This window comes from Rhipicephalus sanguineus, chromosome 3 (assembly GCF_013339695.2).
Source record: "Rhipicephalus sanguineus isolate Rsan-2018 chromosome 3, BIME_Rsan_1.4, whole genome shotgun sequence".
NCBI classification, from domain to species: Eukaryota; Metazoa; Arthropoda; class Arachnida; order Ixodida; family Ixodidae; genus Rhipicephalus; species Rhipicephalus sanguineus.
Window position 1 is genome coordinate 149,251,211 of NC_051178.1, and position 23,120 is coordinate 149,274,330.

A 23,120-nucleotide genomic window follows, 5' to 3' on the forward strand; every position below is an offset into this window, starting at 1 on the left:
AGTCAGTGGGCCGTGCTGTGGGTTGCATAGTTACAAAGTTACTGCCTTTCAACGTGATAAAACAGAAAAAAAAATATTGGCAGGCTTCAGGAACTGTGGCTGCAAGCTTGTTCACTGCAACAGGAGCAAGCTCCCACAATGGACTGCTATGCACACATTGTCTTTGTCTGCAACAATAGAACATGCCATGAAATCAGAAATGCGCGCAGAGACTAGCGGCTGACGGCATCTCATTTAGCGGCAGTAGGCTATTGCCATGCCATAGCACAGTTTCCTTTTATTTCCATCGTGAAGGCCATGGACAAGTGCGCTGGGCAGGCTGCTCTTTAATATTAACCATTCTAGGTAGGAAAAACTATTTCATCAGCGTTAAAGGGACAACAAAGGCAAATAACAATTTATGTTAAAGTGAAAGGTCAGTACTTCAGACCATCTGAAACCTCAACGTTATGCTCAGCAGTGCTTTAGTAATTAAGAAATTAATATAAGTTTAGGACAATTTGCACCACCAGTGGGACATTGTTGTACTATAGCCCGATGGTGTAGAAGGACCTCAGTACAATTGATCACAGGTGACCGAACTACCTATGATAAAAAAAGGACAGTGCAGTGCAATTCAAGATGGAATAAAATGTAGTTTGTGCATTTCAGTTTGATTCACGAGAACCACACGGCTGGCCGAAGAGTTCCATTTTTGCACTGCGCCGGTTGTCGGGCAGTAAGGGGCAGGCATGGCAATTGCTACGTCACAAGCCCGTTCTTGAAGATGGGTTGTTTGAATTGCACTAACGGTATGAGGACCGTTAAAACATGATTTTCTTTCAAACTAAATGTTTTGGCATGAAACAAGCACTACTACAATGTTTCTGTAATGCTATTTCAACAATCTACAACAACCTACTATTTGCCTTTAGTGTCCCTTTAAATGAGCCAATTAGGCATGGTTTATTCAGGCAGGCCACTTGGTTGTTGAGCAACAAATACACCTTTCGATTGGAGACAATATCAAATAATTAGCCCAGCTAGACAGGTAGTCATTGTCAAACTGTTTAGCTTCCAATTTCACTTACATTTTCCTCTACTTCATTTCCTGGTGGCCTCATCCACATGTTACGTCGTGGATGCTGTCAATGTTGACTTACTGCTGCAGACTGCCGAGCAAATCTTTCTCAATAGTCTGTAGCTTCTCCGGCTTTAGCAAGGAACTACGAGGAATGTCTTGGCTGAAGCAATTAGGAACAACCACCTCCAGCCACAGAAATCAAGAAACAGTTTTTGTACATTTTAGTTATAGAACGTTTTATTTGTGCAATAGAAAACGATTACTTTCATCAAACAACCACGTACATAAACATTTGTTTCGCAGACGGCTACGTGCACACATGCACTTTCTCTTCTTTTTTACAGCTGCATGTAGCATACGTGGTAATTCGAACACAAGAATATGCAACGAAATGCTGAATATCACACTTATCTATTTCGCGACATGCCCACACAGTTTGGCTGCATACCTAACTGCGCAATGAGCTTCATTTCTGACGACTGGCATGTTATAAAGGAACGAGGGGACTTAAAAGGCTAAAGGAACAGTCTGCTTTCATTACTCCATTTACCTTCCCTGGTCCCTTTCGCATCATGTGCTGCCACGACCCCACTGGCCTAGAACGAAGCTCCGACAAACTGGCCTTTCGCAATGCTGAGTTCTCGACTCGTATGTGGAAAATGTGTTTATTAGTTACGGTGTAGCCATTATCACTTGGTGACGTAGTTGTCTATCTTGCTGAGCATCTCCGGAATAGCCTTGAAGAGATCCGCTACGAGGCCGAGGTCGGCCACTTGAAAGATTGGCGCCTCGGGGTCCTTGTTGATTGCTACGATGGTCTTTGAGTCCTTCATGCCAGCAAGGTGCTGAATGGCACCAGAGATGCCCACTGCCACATAGAGCTCCTGCAATGGCCATTGAAAACAGGCTTTTAAAAGCCATACTTCAAGCAGAAATACACAATAGGCTCATTTATTGTGAGGTTTAAGTTGCTGTGCTACTAATAATCCCTATGCTCTGCAAGAGCTCTGGCAATCAAGACAAGGTTGCTCCTTTAGTGGCCTAAACTTTATTGATGCAGTTCTGTAATGAATTGATATACTGTCGGACCCACTTATAACTATACTCAAGTGCCACGAAAATTTCATTGTTATAACAGATAACTGCTATAAACTGGTTGCATGAAAAAAAGCAAAATAAAGGGACAGCAGGCTGTAGTGAGGAAACTATAACATCGAATGGGATGTGCCAACAGATATCATTGATAAGGATGACAAACCTACCGATTTTTCGGACATGCTTGAAAATTCGGACGCTTTCATGAGATGGCCACAAGCCCCATAAAGCCACTGTATGACAACTTCTGAAGTTTCGGATGCTGAAACTCTTTGAAGCCTCAACTTTATACTCGAATTGCACGTCCGAAAGTGCAGAAGCCACTGCTGCTACCACGCCATAGCGGATTTCAAGTCAGCTTTGCCGCAATGCCACAATGCTATGCGGTCAAGCACACCGTGATTCTGAAGGGGCGCTGGGGGATGTTGGGGTTGTGGCCGTGGGTTCAGCAGCTTGAATTTCTCGTTTTCTTCTTTCTTTTCAAGGATTTCGTGTTCCACTGCCTTTCAGCATGGACACCCAACAGCCAGAATGCATTGTTATAACCGATAATGCGGCATGCAGGCATTGCTGTAAGCAGGTTATTTCACCATAGAAAACACACAAAGCTGACGGTGCAGCAGCTTCTCATTGTTATGACCGATATATTGTTAAAACCAGTATCGTTGTAAGTGTGTTCGACTGTACATGCATGATGGCCTGCAGATTGTTATTACTAATGGGTTACTTGCACTTTTGTATGAGAGTTTCATCAATGCCTCTCACACATGCAGCACAACACTCGAGTCAAGTATGACTAAGTGGTTCAGCGTGAGACAATATGGCAGGACTAGAAGAAAGGCAAGGACAAGCACCTGTCTTTCATTTTTTTTTTCTAGTCTTCCCATCTTGTTTCTTGCACTTAGCCTGGAAAACCAACTAACCCAACCTGCTGCACTTCTCAATGAAATATGAATTTAAAGTAAAACCTGTGGTCTCTAGGTGGTGAAAATTGACATAAGCCTACTTACTGTGGCCGGTTATTGGCAAGGCAAAGATGACAAGAATGCAAAGCTTGCATGTTTTACTGATGTCATACTTCAAGCACCTTCTTGTATTATGCAGCATTACAGTGAAACCTCAGTGATACGATCGCAGCTCATACGAATTTCGGGGTGATACGAAATTTTTGTTGGTCCTGGCCAAGGCCCATTGGCTTGCAGTGTAATGGCGTACGCTTGTTGCGAACCGATTTTCACCCAGTGACGTTTGATACGAACGCACGCTACCGCCCAGGTAAGAAGAGGTGCTGTCGCGGAAGAAGCGCCAAGCACGTGCGATCGCAGCAACGCAAGCAGGGGCATGCGCGCCGCACCGCCAAATTGTCAGAATCACGGTGTAAGCAAAGCTCTTTTCTTGCGGTCACAATAAACCTTCAGAAACGCGTCACGATCTCCGAGATTGTGTGCGCGAATCTTTGAGGCTCTTATGTGCCTGCGTGTGCCTTCGCGTTTATATTACAGAGGACATTAGCACCATGCTTTTTTTTCTAACGCGTCGACGCGCGCTGCTGTCGTACTGTGTTTACACATGCCTACCTCGTGCATCAGCCATCCTATGAAAATTGGAGGAGGACTGAAAGAAGGCGAGGACGGTCTTGGCGAAGGACTTATGCCTCACAACGTCAATATGCGCGATCGTCCAGGTCGCACTTGTGCGGGCACGGGCGTAAATCTGCCAAAAAACATCCCCAACACTTCCGCGATAACAAAATCCTAACACAGGACCGTGGTTCTGTAATTTTGTGGCCTTGATCTATCTCGTCGAAGTGCTTCTTTTGTTAGTTTTGCTGCAGTATTCCGGTGTCATGCAAAAAAGCATATTAAAATTTCCAAAGGGCTACTGCTGTCGCGGGTCACAACGCACCTGGTTCATTAATTAAATACGCGCATACAGGCCGTATCTTTGCGATTGCGGGTATGATTGCCGACATCTAAAAACTTAACTGACAATCATTCAGGGTTCTTCCTGACATTGCTGCGGCCCTGAAAAACAATAAATGAAAAAGTACGCTAGCTTTTTTTTTTTTTCGCATGCTAATTTTCCATGCTTTCTGTTGATACGAATTTCGGATGATACGAATATTTTTGGTGGTCCCGTGAGATTCGTATCACCGAGGTTTCACTGTATATGAATCTGCCAGTACTGATGACACTCATTACTGGCACAATGTGTAAGTTAACAGCGCAAAAAAAAATGGCATGCTTCAGGACAAGCAGCTGCACAATGAAGTGCAAGGCAACAAATATATTGTTTTTTCGGTTCAATAGCTGTTCAGAGCCCCTTAGCAGAGTACAAAATAAATTGTTCCAGTTTCAATGCATGTTGAATTAGGCGATGCCCCTCACTCCTGCACCAAGTCATCTTAATTATAAAAGAAAGAGAGAGGCCATTCCTCACACAAATGCTTGTTCAACTCACCGGAGCGACAATCTTGCCCGTCTGCCCAACCTGCAGGTCGTTTGGCACAAAGCCAGCATCAACAGCAGCTCGAGAAGCACCAACAGCTGCTCCAATTTTGTCAGCAAGATCGTAGAGCATCTTGAAGTTATCTCCACTCTTCATGCCTCGTCCTAGGTTGGAAAACATTTGCAGTGATGTGAAAACTTGCGGAGCTGATCATCTGCATTCATACCCGGCCTCATAGCATAGCAGGTTACATAAGAGGATAAAAGGACCTTCAACGGGGCTGTCGAATTCTTTGCTGTACTAATTGTACCTCGCTTCTTTCTACACACACACACACACACGTGTGTGTGTGTGTGTGTGTGTGTGTGTGTGTGTGTGTGTGTGCGCGTCACCGACAAACCTCATCACAGCTCTGTAAATAGCTACTAGTTCTCTCTCCTTGGAATCCATTCTGCTACTCAGACTGCAGGTTATTGCCACTACACATCATAGATATGCAGTACGGCTACAGTGTAACAGTGAAACTGCTTGATGTGACAAAATCATCACCTCCGGAGATGACCTTCTTGGCACTGGTCAGCTCTGGCCGTTCGCTCTTGCTCAGTTCCTGCCCCTCAAAAGAAGACTTGCTGGTGTCGAACTCGGCCGTCGGTGCTGCACGACAAAACAATCAGAGTGACCATCAAAACAGAATGGTTTAGAAAGGAAATCCTCATACACAAAAAGACTGCCAAGTTACCTAAGCTGTGGCCTTGGCCACACGACATATTTTACTAATGACAGCATGTCTCCTATTGTGAACTACACAACAAGGCTTTCCCTTTTCTTTAACTCACAGGGTTACTTTCTCATATGCCCCAGCCCAGACTTACCATTTTCAGGCGAGACACCAGAGCTGCCAACACCAACAGCGTCAAAACAGGTCCCTCGAACAAGTAGAACTTTCACGGGATCCTTAGCTTTGATCGTTTGAATAGCATTACCTGTGAATAAATTAGCAGTCTGAATAGCAGTATAATTTAATAGAGGTTGCATTAAGATGCACATAGCATGAGCAGCTCTCCAGATACACTGTGATTATAGATAGTGATTTCATACAGCAAACTTTCAATAAGCACTGAAAACCTTGCCTGCATAGATGGAACGAACAAAGGTGTCAGGGGACTTGATGTCGAGCACATCGGAAACAGGAGACACATCGAGTTTGGAGGCTACCCTGGGCAGAAGACCCTGAAATCGAATTTTTGCATTAGAAGTAGCCCAGCTACTATGCAGTTCAAAACATAAGAGGATGATGAAAACAGACATCAAATCGTATCCGAAGACCAGAAGCTTTCCCTTTGGATGCTCTTTATGAGGGTCATTCAGCACCCCTCAATAGGCTTACACTGACTGTGAATTCGCATTGCCTTGCATACTGCAATGATGATTCTGTTTCTAGTCTCTGTGAGCTATATTTTTTGCTGGCTTTGCATACAATTTTCACACAGCTTAGTAGCTTTACGTCATCCTAGCAATATTTTGCAGGATTTCCCATGCACATTAATTGTACATACTTTTCACACACCATCCTCGTGAAGTTGTGGTGGCACTGCCATTGCTAGGGGCCGTTACAGTGAGATACCAGATGACACCAGTTTACAGAAACAAAACTTGTAAACCGGCAACTTCAGAGTAATTTACATTGTGAGAGACATCTATAATTCTGAATTTTCTTCACCAAGCAGACAACATAGAACACATTTTTTCGTCTCTTCCCTACACCACGCACAAAAAAGTACATCTCTAAAGACAAGTCATATTACAAATATGTATGTATTATACCGGTGTCACACAGGCACTTCTGATCGTAATCAGGGCTGATTCAGATCACGCTTGATCCAATTCAGTTGCTGCTTCACAGTCACTTTTAATCGCAATCAGGCCAGATCAGAACCAATACGATCCCAATCTATGCATTGTAATTTGGCTGATGTCAGCACCGAACTCGATCTCTATTAGTTTTGACCGTGTAGCAGCGATCATTGTTGATCGTGATCCAAGAAATTCAATCTGGATTAGCCCTGATCACGATTGAAAGTGCCCATGTGACACTGATATTAAGCCATCAGACAAATCAGGCCAATGCTGGTACTCACAATTCTGGTGCTGGTTAAAGTGCCATTGATGTGATGTAAATTAATACTAGCGCTACATTTCTACCTCGTATGTAAACTCTGTGAACTCGGTAGTACAATTCCAATGCAATGACGAATATGAAAGAGAAGAAACTTGCTTTTGAAAATGCCGTCGACGCACCGATCAAGTGGGTAAAGTTGAACTGTTTGCATGTGGCCAGCACTACAGGTGTGAGACGTTCTGTAAAGATCACAGTCTCGTATAAGCAGCATGCCACACTACTACGACGACGCACTGGAGAAATTTAGACTTTTACAATTCCAAAGATATTACATGTGACAGAATACAAAGACAATAATAATAATATCTGGGGTTTAACGTCCCAAAACCACGATATGATTATGAGAGACGCCGTAGTGGAGGGCTCCGGAAATTTCGACCACCTGGGGTTCTTTAACGTGCACCTAAATCTAAGTACACGGGCCTCAGACATTTTCGCCTCCACCGAAAATGCAGCCGCCGCGGCCGGGATTCGATCCCGCGACCTTCGGGTCAGCAGTCGAGCGCCATAACCACTAGACCACCGTGAGGGGGAAGATTACAAAGACAGTCTTTGTTTCCATATACTGACAGATTTTAAACTAAGCAAAAAAGTTTTACCACATGCTGAAATGCAACTACCTTTATGAATGTTATGAGAGTTGCAATAGTGAACAAATGGCCTTTGCAACATGCATACACATGGCCTGCTATTAAGCGTTTGAAAAAAAGAGAGAACAGAAAATGTATGTAATAACAGTGAAACAGTTTTTGTACCACCTCATAAAGCTTTAAAGGCCAACTGCAACGAAATTTCATTTTGCATAAATTAATTGTGAGCAATTTGTACAAACCACTGAAGCAATCTTGGCAAGAGGGCACAGTTGGAATTGCTATATAGTATTTATTTTTAGCAGCCGTTAAATAATACTTAAGCAGATGATCTGTGCACACGGTAATTGTTGCAACAATGTAAATTCAGGCTTGCCACCTCCAAGACGTTTCACCGCCTACTTATGTAGGAGGTCATGCCAAAAAACACACGTGTTCTAGGTCATACATTGTCATACCATTTCCAGCGAACACTAATGGCAGAATTTTCTTTCTTATTATTGGTATAAGAAACCAATATATTTTTTAACAAACTTGAACTCTTCTGCCTGTCGTAAAATATTACGCGATGCTCCTCTGTATCTACACTACCATAAAGTAGGCTTTTTATGCAGTCTAAGATTTCAATGCAGTTGGTCCTTAAACCACTTCCACAGAAAAGAAAAAAATTGGGATGGGAGGGATGAGTAAGACAAAAAAGTTGTTTTTTTAAGAACATTTAACAGCTCGCTTTGGACTGCCAAGTGCCAAGAGAGGACTTAGTTGCTGACCTGGTAAAAGGCCATCAAAGGCAGCGTTATCGGCCAAGAGGAGTTTCTGAAGCCCTTCAGCTTTCCCAACTTGAGCTGCAACCTGCATTGTAGTGCAAGTCAAAGAGCAAAGAACAAGCTTCCAATTTGTTGGAGACAACAGCAGACCGAGCTGTGACAGATTTCAGAGTTGTCACCGCCTGCTTAAAGGAGTACTGACACGATCTTGAAGTGCAGCAAAACGGACATTTTTGGTTTCCTTGGCATGTAGTGTTAACGCTCTCGCCACACCGCATCCGGGAAACACGTATAAATATTTAAGTTTGATTTTAAAGTTTTCATCTCCCAGCATCTGCAAGGCAGCTTCACCGCATGGAGAGCCCTATGACGTTTCAAGTCAGCTCACTTGGTTTGCGAAGTCTGGGTTCTGCATGCAGCCTAAATCACAGAAATCGCTGTCGGAGGCACTGGACGACAGTTCACTCATCACGAACCACATTCGACTGACAGCAAAGGACAGCAGGTGCATATTTCGTGGGTTGCAGTCTGCCCGTGACGTCACGGACAGACTTGACACGTCACTATGAAGCCGCCCTCTCGAAACCGAAACTGCTTGTTGAAAGAAGCGGTATTAAAAATATATGCAATGCATCCCCAGGCACCACGACACTCTTTTTAGGGTTCTCGACACCCGTGCTTTCATTTAGAGCAACAACCCGAAAAATTTTAAAATTCATGTCAGTACTCCTTTAAAATTTTAAACAGCCAAATTCAGCAAAGAAATCAATAGACTGGCCACATAGTTTAGTGTGAAAGCTCTGTGCATGAATGCTTCAAGGCAGCTGCCTAACTGACAAAAAAGAAATCTTTCATCTATTCCTTGAGACTATTGTTTGTGTTTCACAGGTCACCTTATAATTCCACATATGCGAGTTATACAAAGTCATATTTCGTGTGCCTGTGCTTCTGTGATGCAAACATTCCTTTTGTACTGTAGAGGCCACCACCAAATGAGTATAAAGGAGTGCTGCAGTGCAGAAAGCACACAAACTCCTATATCAATCGCTATGATGCACAGGTATCTTGCAAAATTCATAAGATAGACTACCATGCAAAGTTCTTTTTTTTTTCTTCCACATCAAAGCACTACCAGCTTTTTCACTGCAGCTGCAGTGTGCCTACTAGAAACACCCAGTTTGTGTACCTTCAATCAAATTTAATGTGCCCTTCTGTGTGTGTATTTGTGAATGCGAATGCTTCTTCGAGAGTGCGGTGAGGCCGTGGGTTTGAGTTGCGTGGCGCTGGTGCAACAAATGAGGGATGTATATTGGTGACAATCCCAACTGGCACTGCACCAAGTTTTATATCTGTAGGCTTTGCCACTTGTGTTTCTATGCGCCATTCTTCGCTTAGTAGTCCCTACGCTAGCTCTCTCGATTACAGAGAGCAGGTGGGGAGCTTGCGTTGGGAACTCTTTTGTCATTGAAGCTGTATATTCAATTTATCAATTTTTTCCTGCCTTTCTTTTGTGCGTAAACTAGCCAATAATGGTGCCCGAGATATTTTTTTATTCAATACACTTTAGGCCAACGTTGCTGGCCATAGCAGGAGGGAAATAGTAAACACACAAATGTTAATGTCAGCATGTGGGATGAGAATTTACATATTCATAAGTGAGCTACTAATCAGTGCATGAAGAAATACAGCAAAACAGGACACACATGACACTAACCATGCTGGCCAGCTTTTAATACACTTTACACAACACACGTGTATCACTATTGAGCATACAGACAGAGCACAGCAGCAAACGCATCGATAATACCAAACATTCAATGACAGGTATTGTTTGAGACCTTGCTGTAAATCGACTGCATGAATTGTGAGCTCTGGAAGATCGTTCCAAGTCTGATATTGTTCTTGAAAAGAAGCTATTCTGAAAAGCAACTGTTCAAGCAAAGACTGGTTTTAATGCGTGGCTCGGAGTGTGATGTGTTTTTCTACATATTGATTGCTTTGGCAAGGACAGTGTCATTATGTTAATCTTCTTGAAAGGGAAGTTGTACAGGAGGGATAAGCAGGCTATCACTCTACGAGTCTGAATGGGCGTTATCTGCTTATTTGCTATCAGCACCGAGATATCCTCATGCCGCCAGTACTTTCTCCGAGATACCGGAAATGAAGGGCAGCAGGCTGCAATCGGCCTTGGCATACCTTAGTTGGTAACGCTCTGAATGCCTAATATCTTCTCATTTTATTTTCACTTTATTGGACAAATAATTATAATAAATTTATGGAAATTCACTTCTGCTAAAATATGGAAGATTAACAAAAACTACTAGCAAAAAATAATGTTGAAAGGGGTAGTGTTCCATAAAAGTGGCAAGAAAACCACAGCTGCAGCATAGAGGCACTGATTCTTAGACAACAAACACTATTCAGATAAATTCTGCTCAATAATAATTTCTGGTCATACAATATAGTAATGCCTCACTTTTATGCAGCCTGTGAATTTGCCATCTGATTTTAGGCTAAGCACCTTGCAATTTGCCCTGTTCCACCATCTTTCTAAAACGTTCATTATTTCGATTGCCACCGTACACCGGATAGCTGAAGGTCCTGTTCTTAAGTTGAGCTAGCATATAGCTGTTAATGGCATCGCATGCATGTGTGTGTGTGTGTGTGTGTGTGTGTGTGTATATATATATATATATATATATATATATATATATATATATATATATATATATATATATATGTATATATATATATTTTTTTTCACCAAGCACTCTTCATTATAGTTATACTCCACTCTGTTTAGAAACGAAAAAAAATAAAAATCCTTGGTGATTCAATGTTTGATGCTAGTTTTCCTCGAATATTCGTATTCGATTACAATATTTAATTATTCAAACACGATTACTTAGAATCCAGTCATACGCCTTTGGATAACATGAAACACAAAACTTTCGCCCTTATTAAATGAGAAACACCTAGAAGTATACAGCTGAGAAGTGATAATACGTGTCAGCGTATCATCTTAAGTTCGATGTAACCTGCCCTGCAACCTTGTCGTATACCACGTATCACATGTATTGTCAAGGTCCTTTGACAAGTGCATAGGATACTGAAGCTCGTTTTCATTCCTTACACAAATGATCGCGGAAACACGAATGTTTCAAACCGTAAGTCAACAGTGAACACATACGTACACCAGACACATCCTTTCCAATGACGAGGCACGCGACCTCACCGCCGATCTTTTTGGCCGCGGCTATGGCATTCAATGTCGACGGCAGCATCTGGCCCCCGCTGTGGTCAGCAATGACGAGCGTGCTGTTGTGACGGCACGCTGTAGAGAAGGCCTGCGGCGAGAGGTTACGGACGTACGTTTTAGCTAGCATCTCGTAAAGGAAAGTGCGCACATGAATAATCGAACATCTTCAAAGCGCTGACGAAAGTCACACAACGCGAATTCGGGAAATCTGAAATCTACCGTTTCACCCAGTGCTGTTTAGCACACACAAAGTCATGGTAAGAAGAACCCAGCGCCTGCATGGCTCGGCACAGATCATTAGCGAACACTAAACTAGTTTTCCTCACGTGCGTTTTTCTTGCCCACAGCGCTTATCTACGCTATCCTCTCCTCGCGGGCAGCTTGTCGACCTCCAATAAATCCGGGATCGACGTTTCCGGGTTATTACCTGAAGGAGGCCTGCTCTGTGGATGTGCCTGAGCGACAGCATCGTCCTTCTTGTGCAGTCCTGTGTAAATAGTTTGCAGTCACGCCCTGCGAAAGTCTTCAGAGATGAAACTCTACGCCGCTGCCAGCAAGCTGCGTGCCAGCGCGCCTGAGTGTATGGTGGTGTATGGGCAATGGGCGAAGGATCGAAAGCGTATCCCCGGAGTCGGGGCTCTCCCGGTTTGGCGCGAAACCGGATCTGACGTTACCATAGGGAGGTACTCCCTGCCCCTAGACAGGTACTGTTGTAGCTAGGGAAAGATCCAACGGTTCCTCGGCCTTGTCCCCAGCCTTTACTTGCCTATGTTCTACTCGGTACCCTCACCGCAGTCGCCGGCTTTGTTTGAGTTATGCCTTCTTAGCGCGGTGTAGTGATAGGCGACAGCCAGGTTAAATTCATGTGCAGGAGTCGCCTTCACTTGAAAACATCCGTCGAGACCTGCACATTTAGTTTTGGTGGTTTTGACGCTGTGCGAATGGCTGAGGCCGTCTCTGCGATGCACTTTCAGCGCGTAGACTGTCGTTTTGTACGTTGGTGGTAACGACGTTTGCAGTGCCAACGCGGACCCTCAAGATATATGCGACAATATAGGGGTACGTATTCTGAAATTGTGAGATGCTTGGCATCACTCACTGAAGGTTGTATTTTCTTTACATTTTAGAAGTTAGTTCTGCAACTGCAGCACGATGTGGCCCCCGTGGTGTATACGTCTTCAAAGTGCTGCCACGTTGCTCCAGCTCTGAAGACGCCGATGCAGAGCGCCAGATCAAGAAAACGCGCTTGCTGAACCGCAAGCTGACGGCTACGCTGAAACGCCTGCCGTGTGTTCGAATCTTGAACGCCGAGGTAAGTTTACGCTGACATACTGGTGCGCGCCGCTGAGGGAAATGGCGTACCGTCGTGGTCGGCACGCAGCTTTTTTTTAATAACTTTTTAGCCGCGCTAGTTGCTCATTGCTTGCGGTAAAGTGATGCGGTAGAGGTCTTGCGGGTTAAAGTACTGACATGCCGACCACGACGGTATGGCATATCCGTATTGCTGCACGGTAAACCTGCACTGCCAACAGACCCGATTAAAGCGGTATGTAGATGCGTACCGTCCGCACCGCATTCTAACGAATTTTAAAACTTAGTTGTAAGTGCTCCTAGCAATTTTCTCCCGTGTATATGCGTTCATCTGAAATACCTGACTGTTGTTATTGACAAGGCGTTCACACGATGTTGAGATACAGGGAAAATACCGAAATGAAGGCGACAATGCACGTTAAGCAAATACAGTGAAAACGTAAAACGTGCACACCTTTTAGTGATCTTGCATGTGGCCATTATACACAGTGGAAAACAAGGCCTTGAAATTTAATGCCCTTTCTTTAAGACGGTGACATACATGGACAGTGAGGATGCTTTTCAGTATTTAGATTTAGCGGAGTGAGGCAACGTGGTGCCATTTTTAGTAGACGCATTTGAGAATACATGGCTTGCATGTGCCGTCACATGAGCTGGCTCGTATGTTAGAGACAATGTTGATAAACCATTCCAATGTCCGTGGAATGGTTCATCAACAATGGCAGTGGTAGTGACACAAGCATCCTAGCCTTTCTCACCGAAGGCCACTAATAGAGTAAGACAGTGTTTTCAAGGCATGGGAAAAGAAATGTTTGACTGAAACATCAGTATGTGGTGATACCAAATTCAGAAAACCGCCAGTGTCTGCATCTTCTCAGTGACAACCAACTCACTATGACGTTGTTAGGTAACTTTTGTTACCCTTGAATAAATGAAAGCCGACAAGTCACTGCTATCTCGATCTGGTTCAGTGGACGAATGAAAACCTGTCGACGAAATGGGTTCATGTATGTGAGGTACCTTTTGAAAAGGCAACAATTAAAATTAACGTTTCAGAACCACTATAGGCCCCTTGTTCACAATAAAGAATGCGAAGAGGGTGATTATTTATGGCCTAGGTGCCAGTGGGTGCTGGTGTATATCCTGGGTAGGTCAACACATGTACAGCTAAAGTAAGTTGCACACATACCACATTTGAGATCAGATGTATAAAGATTTTCTTCATTGCGATTAGAACAGTGGTGTCCAAATTAATCGCTTGGTTAGTAATGAATAATTATCCACCAGTGTTTGAGCATGTCTTGCCTTTCTCAAGGCACTTTTTATGGTGTTTTGTTGTTTGTTTGAACTTTTTGTTCCACTAATGTAGGATGTGTCACAGTTCACGCATTTTGTGGGTAACCTCCTGGAAACTATTTGTCGAAGGAACACTTTGATTCTTTGGGAGGACAAACGGGAACAGCAAAAGTATGTGGGCATCCCATGGTGCAGGGAATAAGCGAGTCACTTGCAAGATTTTTTTACACTAATTGTGTGAGAATTTCCCAGATGCCAAAAAACTAGGTAACATGACAGCTCACACATGTTAAAGACCTCTTGGAGCAATAAAAGTTACCAGGGGTAATCTACAAAATTCCACGCATGAACTTTTATACGACTTATATCAGTGAGACTAGAAACCTCAAACGAAGTTCATCGTCAACAAACAGTGCAGCAGTGTACAATAGACAAAGAAGGGAACGGTTGTCTTTGTTCCCTTCTTTGTCTGTTGTCCACTCCTACACTTTTTGTTGAAGATGGATTAGCAACTAGCCCAATCTCAAAGCTTGCCTCAGATGAAGGATTCAACACCAATATTCACACTCGTTCGGAGCTTTGGCAATTTTAGAGCCCTGTAAAAGCCGTTTATTCATCAATAGAGAGCCATTGGGTGTTTCCCAATATGCCTTACAAGTTTGCCATTGAAAGTTCTGTCTACGTTAAGGGGAGATGCTACTCGAAGACACTTTTTCTTTAATATTCACCCTAGAGCAATGAAACTTGAGCTCCTTATAGAACTTTTTATGCTGATTTCAAATATATAATTAGTTTTCTTGCAAGTTGCATACTTTTAGTTCTGCAACATGACAAAGTGAAAAACTGAAGCATCTTGCCCCCCCTCTTTTCAGACCTAAACTTCAATAATTTTTTACAATTGATAGTCCATAATGTTTCAAATAAAGTGCGGAATGCAAATAACTAATTAGGAAGTCCATATAAAATATGTACTAGACGTGAAAAATTTTAACGTTGGAAGTTCATATTTCTCCTACCCTAGTGAAAGTTTACATAACCTTTTTTTATTTTATAATAAGAATATCGAAACTTAAACAAGATAATTGCATTTCTCGTACTTTGGAAAAACTTTGGGAAAAATTTCATGCAGATCTGAGCACCAGAAGTACCCGAAAAAGGAGGGGCACATTGACGAAAATGGCAAAATTTGTGTTTTGAGAAAAACGAGTTTTAAAGTCAAAATTGCATGTTTATTTATCAAAGATGTCATTGAATGCAACGAAATTTGTACACAAGAAAGAACAATCCTCCTTGTAGTGGCCACTGCCATTAAAATGCGCCAGCACCATAGGTTTGGCCCTCACACCTCTTTCGAGCTGACTCCTCGACAAGAGATTTTTTCTTCAGCGCACGCCGACAGGCCCTTGCTTCTCCTGTTAGTTTTTGAGACATTTTTTTCTGGCGTGTGCTGTCCCGTGATGTGCCAAGAGCAACCAGATCATGAGACGGGAGCACGCCAAGCTCTTCCAGAACACGTTCAAAACTGGAGTGCCCTCGATTAAACCAACATGTTCAATGCTGTCATATCAGCAATCAACGAAGACTCGTCGTCCTGCGATTTTTCTTCGTCTTCGAAAAGTCCGATCTTTTTCTGGGAGGCACTCACATATTCGAATGCCGCGGCAAACTCGTCGGACGCATCGGCGTCACTGCCACTACGCCTTGCGGCAGCAGACGATCTTTTCGTGGTTTGAGTGTTCGGCTTTGATTTGCGCCGGCGTCCTCGAAATTTGTGCGTCGCGTGAAACTTCACAGGCCGGTGACCGCGCTTCCTACGGCTTTCTTCATCCATAACGGATAAGCACTCGAGAAAAGCGTTGTTCAGCTGCGCTGCTCGACGAGACACGGATCCTGCAAGTAGGCTTCACAGCACGCACAGGCGCGCAGCGGCCAATGGCGGCTCCCGATCCGTACCACGTGATTTAAAGCCAGTCGCGGCGCTCGAAGAAGGCGGCAAAAGCGTGCTTCTCTTTATTATTTCTTGCGCTGCAGCAGCGCGGGAAACTGTTGTTATTTGAAGAGTGAGGCTCGGCTCTTCGCCTCATGCGGTCGACAATGGTGAGCGGCGGCGCATTATCAGTGGCAAGGTGCTCGAAGATGACACACTTTCGGCCTTTTGACAGCCACCTTGTGCTCTTTAGACGCAATTTTAAAGCATTTCCAGTTGAGTCTCGACATTGATTTTTTTTTTCAGAACAGTAGAGGTACTAATCTTAACAAAACAGGCGAAAACAAAAAATCGATAATTTTTTAGAAAATTCGTGTTTTTCGACCCGCATCTCCCCTTAAAGGGACAATAAAGGCAAATATTAAGTCGACGTTGATTGTTGAAATAGCGGTCCAGAAACCTCGTAGCGCTGCTTTTGTGCCAAGGAAGTGCTTATTTTGAAATAAAATCACGTTTTTAGTGGTCCGCATCGCATTAGCGCGCTTCAAATCTCCCGCCTGAAAATACGACTCTCATACGTCACTGCTGCCATGCCCAACGTTGCCCGCTTTTACTGCGCGGCCGCCGACACTAGTAGCAGCCGAGCGGAAGTAGCGGGACCCACAGTAGCAACAACGGGCGCTGCGGCAAAGACTTGCTCGGATGGGCACATTCAAAGCCGTCACCAAGTTGCGGTTGGTCTCGTAATCCTCAGTACGAAAGTGCAGCGAGCACACACGCAGAGGTTTTGACTGTTTAGCACACTGGCGCAATGGCATGACACTAAGCCACTTCGAGCGTAAGGGTTCATTCCGCGGCACCCAGTGAAAAGACACACCGGTTTCCTTGCTGCAGCACTGGCGTTGTGCACCATTCGGGCATCCGGCAATATCACACGCATGCGGCATTTTGTCGAACTTTCTGTCAGAGCGACCTTCACGAGTGCGCAAAACACGCACGGCAGTACGCGATCCCGAAGCTACCACTGAGACGGGCGAGGCACAGCTCGGCGAAAACGGAACCTTTGAACCACCCGCGCCGTTCCCCATGGCAACGCCACGGAGGTTTTGTTTTCCATGAATCAAGCGGAAACGAACAAACAGCATTTTATTACGTCTTTTGATGCTCGGAATGTTCTTTTTTTACTGCTGCTAGTTTGATTACTAGTGATTTATTGTAGGCCGACTTCCCTACGTCATCGGGATCACTTCGAAAATGTCCCACTCGTGGCGCTTGTCATGTGATACATTTAGCTTAATTTCTCGGTAAGTAGGGCACTGCTGTTGATAATATTGCCGTTTTAGAAGTTGTGATACATTGGGCTTTCACTCTAACATAAATTGTTATTTGCCTTTAGTGTCCCTTTAATGCAACAGCTTAAACATAATAATTCGAAGTTAGAAACACAGACAACTGGCTAGAACGTGCTATCATATCCTAGTGGAAATGGAAGGACCGTAAATTATAGTGATAGAATCTGGCACACTTTTTGCAGTTTCAACAGGATTTGCATTTTTAAAATGTGTTTCAATGTTGCAAAAACCGGTTTGTTGTGCAGCCTGGTGGACAGGCCTTCATACTGTGCAAAGGAGCCATTCGGATTGCTGTACAGTCTTCTGTTCTTTACATGCACCATAATTCGTGCTTGATATTACAATCTATATTATTAGGCATCCCCACTTTATTCTATGCTTTTTATAAGGCAAAAGGAGTGATTGCTGAGAGGCGGCTTTGCCATCACTGTGACTAAGGGAACTGGCAACCTGTGTCAAGCCGTGGTGCTTATGCGCAGTGCGTGTACATGCTGAGTGCACAAACACGAACCACAGCAACAGGGGCTTTATAAGCACAATGTTGCTTTCTTATAGATAAGGCCTTGCTCGTTTGCTGGCGTATTATTGCTATTGTGCTAAACTACCACTGTTTACAATGTGTTGTGTGTATGACTGAATTGGTGCGTAAAATTGTGATAAAAATTTCGAGCCATTCCATTTTGTGAAGGCAGGTTACCAGTGAAGCTGTCTAGCACATAACACAAAAATATGAACAAATGTATGAACTCGTTTCTTGTTGTGATTGGTGGTAAATGTGATGAAAGGTACACACACACACACACACACACTTGTTGTCTTGATCGGTGGGTCATTATTTTTTGGTCATGGTGATGACGACGGCCTTATTGTTGCTATGATGCGCAATGATCAGCTTGGTTACAACCTTGCACATGTTCTTAGCCAGAGTCTCATCTATGCCTGTCTGGTGGTGAGAGGTGCGGTTTGTACAAATTGTGTCGCACAGGAAGCCAAAGCATTCTAACACAAATTGCATAACTACGGTGGTTTGTTTTTGTGTTTTATATTTTTTTCAAATTAGAGGGTAAAAATTGGGTGCTATTTGTCAAGCTGATAATTTGAGAGAAATCACATTTTTCGTGGAACCATCATTGAACTGCATGTTTTTGGGGGGGTTTAGTTTAGAAATGCTACATGAAATACATTTACACAAATTGATAAGTCAAAAGGACAGTAAAGAGCCTTGATAACATCTAGGAAAAGACACATTTAATTCACAAAAAGCTGATCACCGATTTTTTATGCGTCCTTGTTAACGTACATTGCCATTTGCATGTGCAGCATGTTGGTCTTCATTCGAGAGCTGTCTCACCTTTGGATGTTCAGAGGCATCCACTTCCACCTTGAGCACCGCACCGTGCAGCCAACGCTCCGCAGAGCGTCTCTCGCGGGCGGCTGGGGCACGCAAGCGCAGTGACAACTGTAGGTGGTGCCTTCGCCGCGTCGTCTGCTAAAGCGCAGCGGCTCCGCCCAATCGCGCTTGCTCTTCGATGAAGGTAACTTAATCTCATGGAAATCGAGAAGCGCAGCGACTGCGCCTCGTTCCGCACTGCTTTTTCTCCTACTGTTTTCTTTTTCTGCATGCGATCTTAAAAGTAATAAACCTTGGCCCGTGCATGAGTGAGATCGCCAAGCCGGGCTGGCACTCCCGCAACTAAGCTACTCAGATGCTTTGTGCCGTACAGTTAGAATATTCCCGCTACTCACACGGTTGTTTTCATCAGCTGAAAGTTTGGCGACACAAAGTCGACAATAAAAAAATATAAGTTTGCGCTGTGAATTGAAGGCTCACGGAAAACTTTCTGCTTCGTGCTAAAGTTTTGAGCCAAGAAATATATAAAGCGATACGCGGTGCTTTGGGTCACCTAGCAATAAAAAGGGAGTCAAGCTTTATTCAGCGCCTGCTTACAGAAGTAATCATTTGTCAGCGGCGCTTCTTTGGTGAACTGATTGCGTGATATGAGTTCAGCTGAAAACTCTATTAGAATGCTTCTTCATTTTTCTGCATGAATGGTACGAATAAGCATGGTTGCACATGAGTAGCAAATTAGGGCGGCGTATTGGCGAGTTAAATTCGCTAGCGCATGAAGGCAGCAGTGCTGATAACACCTGAATGTAATGTAACTTCTCTGAAATTGGCAAATTGCTCACATCCTTTTGTTTTCAGGCGAGTAACAATCCAAACTTTCGCACATTTAAAGCTGTTATGTCAGACCTTACCATGCATTTATCGCCAATTTTGCGGCGCCTAGTTTTGAAGCTGATCAAAAACATTTGCGTGAGCAGCGGGAACATTCTGGCTACTGGGCTCAAAGGAGCTGAGTTGCTTAGTTGTAGGAGTTCAAGCGCGGCTGTGAAAGCTTACTCATGCACGGACCGAGGTTTATTGGTTGTGAGATCGCATCCAGAAATGAAAGAAAACACTAGCAGCAAAAGCTAGACGGAACAAGGTGCAGTCGCTTCGCTTCTTCTGAACCGTGCCGGATGCTGGATTTGCATGCGCATAGCAAGAGCGAAGTTAGCTTCACTGCAAAGCAAGTACAATTCGGCAGAGCTGCCGCGCTTTAGCAGACGACGCGACGAAGGCTTCCCCTAAAGCTGTCACTGCGCATACGCGCTAGTTACCCAAGCAACCAAGAGAGGCGCTCCGCGGAGTGCTGGCCGCACGGTGCGGTGTTCAAGGTGGAAGTGGACGACTCTGTACCTCAGCTGAAAGAACCCTCTCAACATCACAGCTTTCATTAGCTATAGTCGGGTACAACTTTAGAAGGCAGCGGCATTTTCCCCTCAAAGGCGGATGCATACGAGCCTCCACCAATAGGCGCGCACTTCAGGTGACGTCATGAGCCGGACGGCCGGTGACCCCGCCGACGGAGAACATGCCTAACATGCCTAGCGGGACTATTTCTTTAGTCGCGGAGGCAATTGGCTGCTGCGCTTCGGTCATCTGGGCGGGGCCTCTCCTGTCTTCTAAAGTTGTACCCCACTATAGGCACAGCAATGTCATTGCAGCATTTGCTGGCCTCGGGTAGTGAGCAGCAGAGTCATGCCAATATTCAGTGAGTTCAGCAGCTGGTTAGTGTGGATTGCTTCCAGCAAGTACTGGTTGCACTTGTGAAGTGAATTCATGTTTTTAGTCTCTAAAATGAAGGTAGGTCAGTTGTTATGAAATGACTGTCTCAGCAGACAAGAGTCTCTTGCAATGGATTCAATACTGCTTGCAATTTCCATAACGTTAGGTGGTTTTCACCTTTGTTTGAGACGTTCCGTTTAACAGTGCAGTACCATTCTGTGGAGAGTTTTGTGCAAAACTCCACGCAGCATCTTTTCACTAATGTGGTGCTGCTGTTGGGTTACGTAGACAAAGCTGGTTTTACCAGTCATTGTTGAAAGCTCGCCGACCATCTGCAGATGATGGAGGATTTTAGCAAGTTTTGAAGGCGTCCGGACGGTTGCTTGCATCTGTGTGCGAGAGCAGACAATGCAGCACTGCATGTGTCACAACTTTGTGGGTGCACTTGTTCTAGCTTCCTACACGGTGATGTCGGTGTCCAACTTGTCGCCCAGAAACCGAAACCGAAAGTCGTTCCTACAAATAAGGCGATGTGAAATAGTTTCGAGAGAATACATGAATTTGGGAGTGTGTCTCATGCTTCCTAGATCAATAAGAAATGTTTGCAACAAAGAATGCACAAGCCACAAATTTGATGGCACCACTCCTTTAAGTGGTTGTATGTGAACTTGACGTCAATTTGGACACTTTGGTGGCTTTGTAACTCCTATCTAACAAAAATAATGCAACATGTTTTTAGAGATTAAGTTAGAGCACGTGCTTGGCTTTAATTCTGGAGAGTTTAAAGAAAATTGAAGATGGCCTTTTTTTTAAACTGAATTTCGAAGTATTTTATTTTTAGAGACGTTTCTTACCATATGCATTTATGGTTTGCGTCTGACACCATCCTCGGCAATCATACTTAGCACAATGGTTAACCTAATGCGTGGCAAATCTCTGGAAAATTTGGGAAATTTCGAGTATTATAGACGCGGAGTGAAAAAATCTGAAATTAGAGCATTATTGAGCAATGGGTGCCGTATTTGCAACTTCTTTTGCATAAGTTATGGGCAACAGAACTGCAACATAACATTTTATAAATGCACGTTACTCACAGTAAGTCAAGAAAAATTGACTCGCAGCTGCAATAATTTCTTTGTAGGATCTCGTCAAAATCGTATTTTTGGGAAATTCGCGAAAAGCAGTTCTGCTGAGTGAAGACTTCCGTCCAAATCTTTTTGACTTAGGCAAATTTTTTTTTTCGCAAAACTAACATTAGTTTCGTGGCCCTAGGGACTCGTACAGCAAAATATTTTTTTTTTTTTCAGCGGAATTAAAGGGGTCCACAGACATGCACAGATGTTATCTGAATACACTCTATCTGCTACAAAGTAGTAATCTTCATGTTTGCTCATGGAATCTTTATGAAATCGGAAAAATGTGGAACTAGCTGTACATTTGGTAATTTGCCCTACCTGCACACTGTGGCACATAGGCTATACATAGGCGCCCCACTGATGCTTTTTTTAGTGTGAGCAATGGGGCCATAGTGGTCCCGAAGCATCAATTTTATGTACTTTTAAAAAATTTGAGGCGCGTTCTAAATGTTAATCTGGTACCTTCCCCATCTGACAAGTTTTTATCAGACTTTTGACTAAGTAGTGAAGTGTACATCACAGGCTTGCTGTGTCAAAATTCTTCTATTATCCACACCAGGCTCTCCTCTAACACTGTTGCCTTTCACATATGAACATTGGATGCTTGCACGTGTTCTCCATGTATGGCAGGCTGAAATATTCATATTTATTTTCGTTGGCTGCTGCTTCCTTGCGTTAGTGTCAAAGCAGTTGGGGCATTATACAAATGTGCAGGCAACCATTAATTGAATCTGAAATGCATGTGCCGTATTTACTCGAATCTAAGCTGATGTTTTTTATAAAAACAATGTGCGAAAGTGGGGGGTTGGCTTAGATTCGAGTACCATGATTAAGTTTTTTTTTTTTCTGGCCTTGCGAATTTCGAGTGTCTGCCTACAATCGAGAGCGGCCTAGATTCGAGTAAGTATGGTACATATTCTAGTACTGTCACTATAGCTTCAGTGGTGGTTGGTCAGCTTTCAGTAGTGATTCATCGTAATGGTGGATGCAGGGTGTCGGAATGAAATGTTTTTCGTTTCGGTTTTAGTTTCGTTCCACCGAAAAAAGTTCAGTTCTGTTCCGGAACTAAAAAAATAATGTTTTGTAACGGTTCTTATTTTTATGCAAAATTTGAAGGTAAAGTAACGATAAAAACATAGGATTTGTGGTAAACTTGCACTCCTCTTAAGAACGTGGGACGGGTAAACACGTTCTTCCCGCATTCTTCAGAGGAGCGCAAGTAACTGTACGACGAATTGCTACAGACTAGCGCGAGCTATGTGGGGTGTCGTGGCTGTGGCTGGCCCAGAAACCCGTCGGGGAGGAGACCAAGACAAACCAGCAACCATCTTTACTCCGCCGAGTCTCGGCCACAACTGCGAGCTGCGAGCGTGCCATCGTTCGTTTTCTTCTTCTACGGACTTCGTGCTTGCAGCCGCCGCTTTATACTTGTCTATACGCTTCTATACACTTATAGGAAGGAAGAACAGAGGTCAGCAACAGGAAAGAGCAGGCAACCTAAAACGGTGGCAGCAAGGCGGCTGCCACGACGATGCTAACCCGAAATGGATGCGGGAGCCCCAGTTGCCCCGGCCAACACGGGACC

The 23,120-nt window shown here is 43.9% G+C and overlaps 1 protein-coding gene and 1 long non-coding RNA gene across 2 annotated transcripts; one reads left to right on the forward strand and one right to left on the reverse strand.

Annotated features, from left to right (window-relative positions):
* Positions 1-1,748: 1,748 nt before the first annotated feature.
* On the reverse strand, positions 1,749-12,000 carry LOC119387457 (probable electron transfer flavoprotein subunit alpha, mitochondrial). Its single transcript, XM_037654852.2, has 9 exons — positions 11,829-12,000; positions 11,337-11,489; positions 8,146-8,227; positions 6,882-6,964; positions 5,737-5,836; positions 5,479-5,589; positions 5,156-5,260; positions 4,619-4,770; positions 1,749-1,947 (listed from the first exon to the last, which is right to left on the reverse strand). The coding sequence occupies exons 1-9, from the start codon at positions 11,868-11,870 to the stop codon at positions 1,753-1,755; spliced, it is 1,023 nt and encodes a 340-aa protein (XP_037510780.1). The 5' UTR covers positions 11,871-12,000; the 3' UTR covers positions 1,749-1,752.
* Positions 12,001-12,211: 211 nt separating this feature from the next.
* Positions 12,212-21,155, forward strand: LOC125757671 (uncharacterized). The gene is made up of 3 exons (XR_007415422.1): positions 12,212-12,460; positions 12,529-12,713; positions 18,608-21,155. It is a non-coding gene; the product is annotated as an uncharacterized LOC125757671 (long non-coding RNA).
* The last annotated feature ends 1,965 nt before the right edge of the window (positions 21,156-23,120 follow it).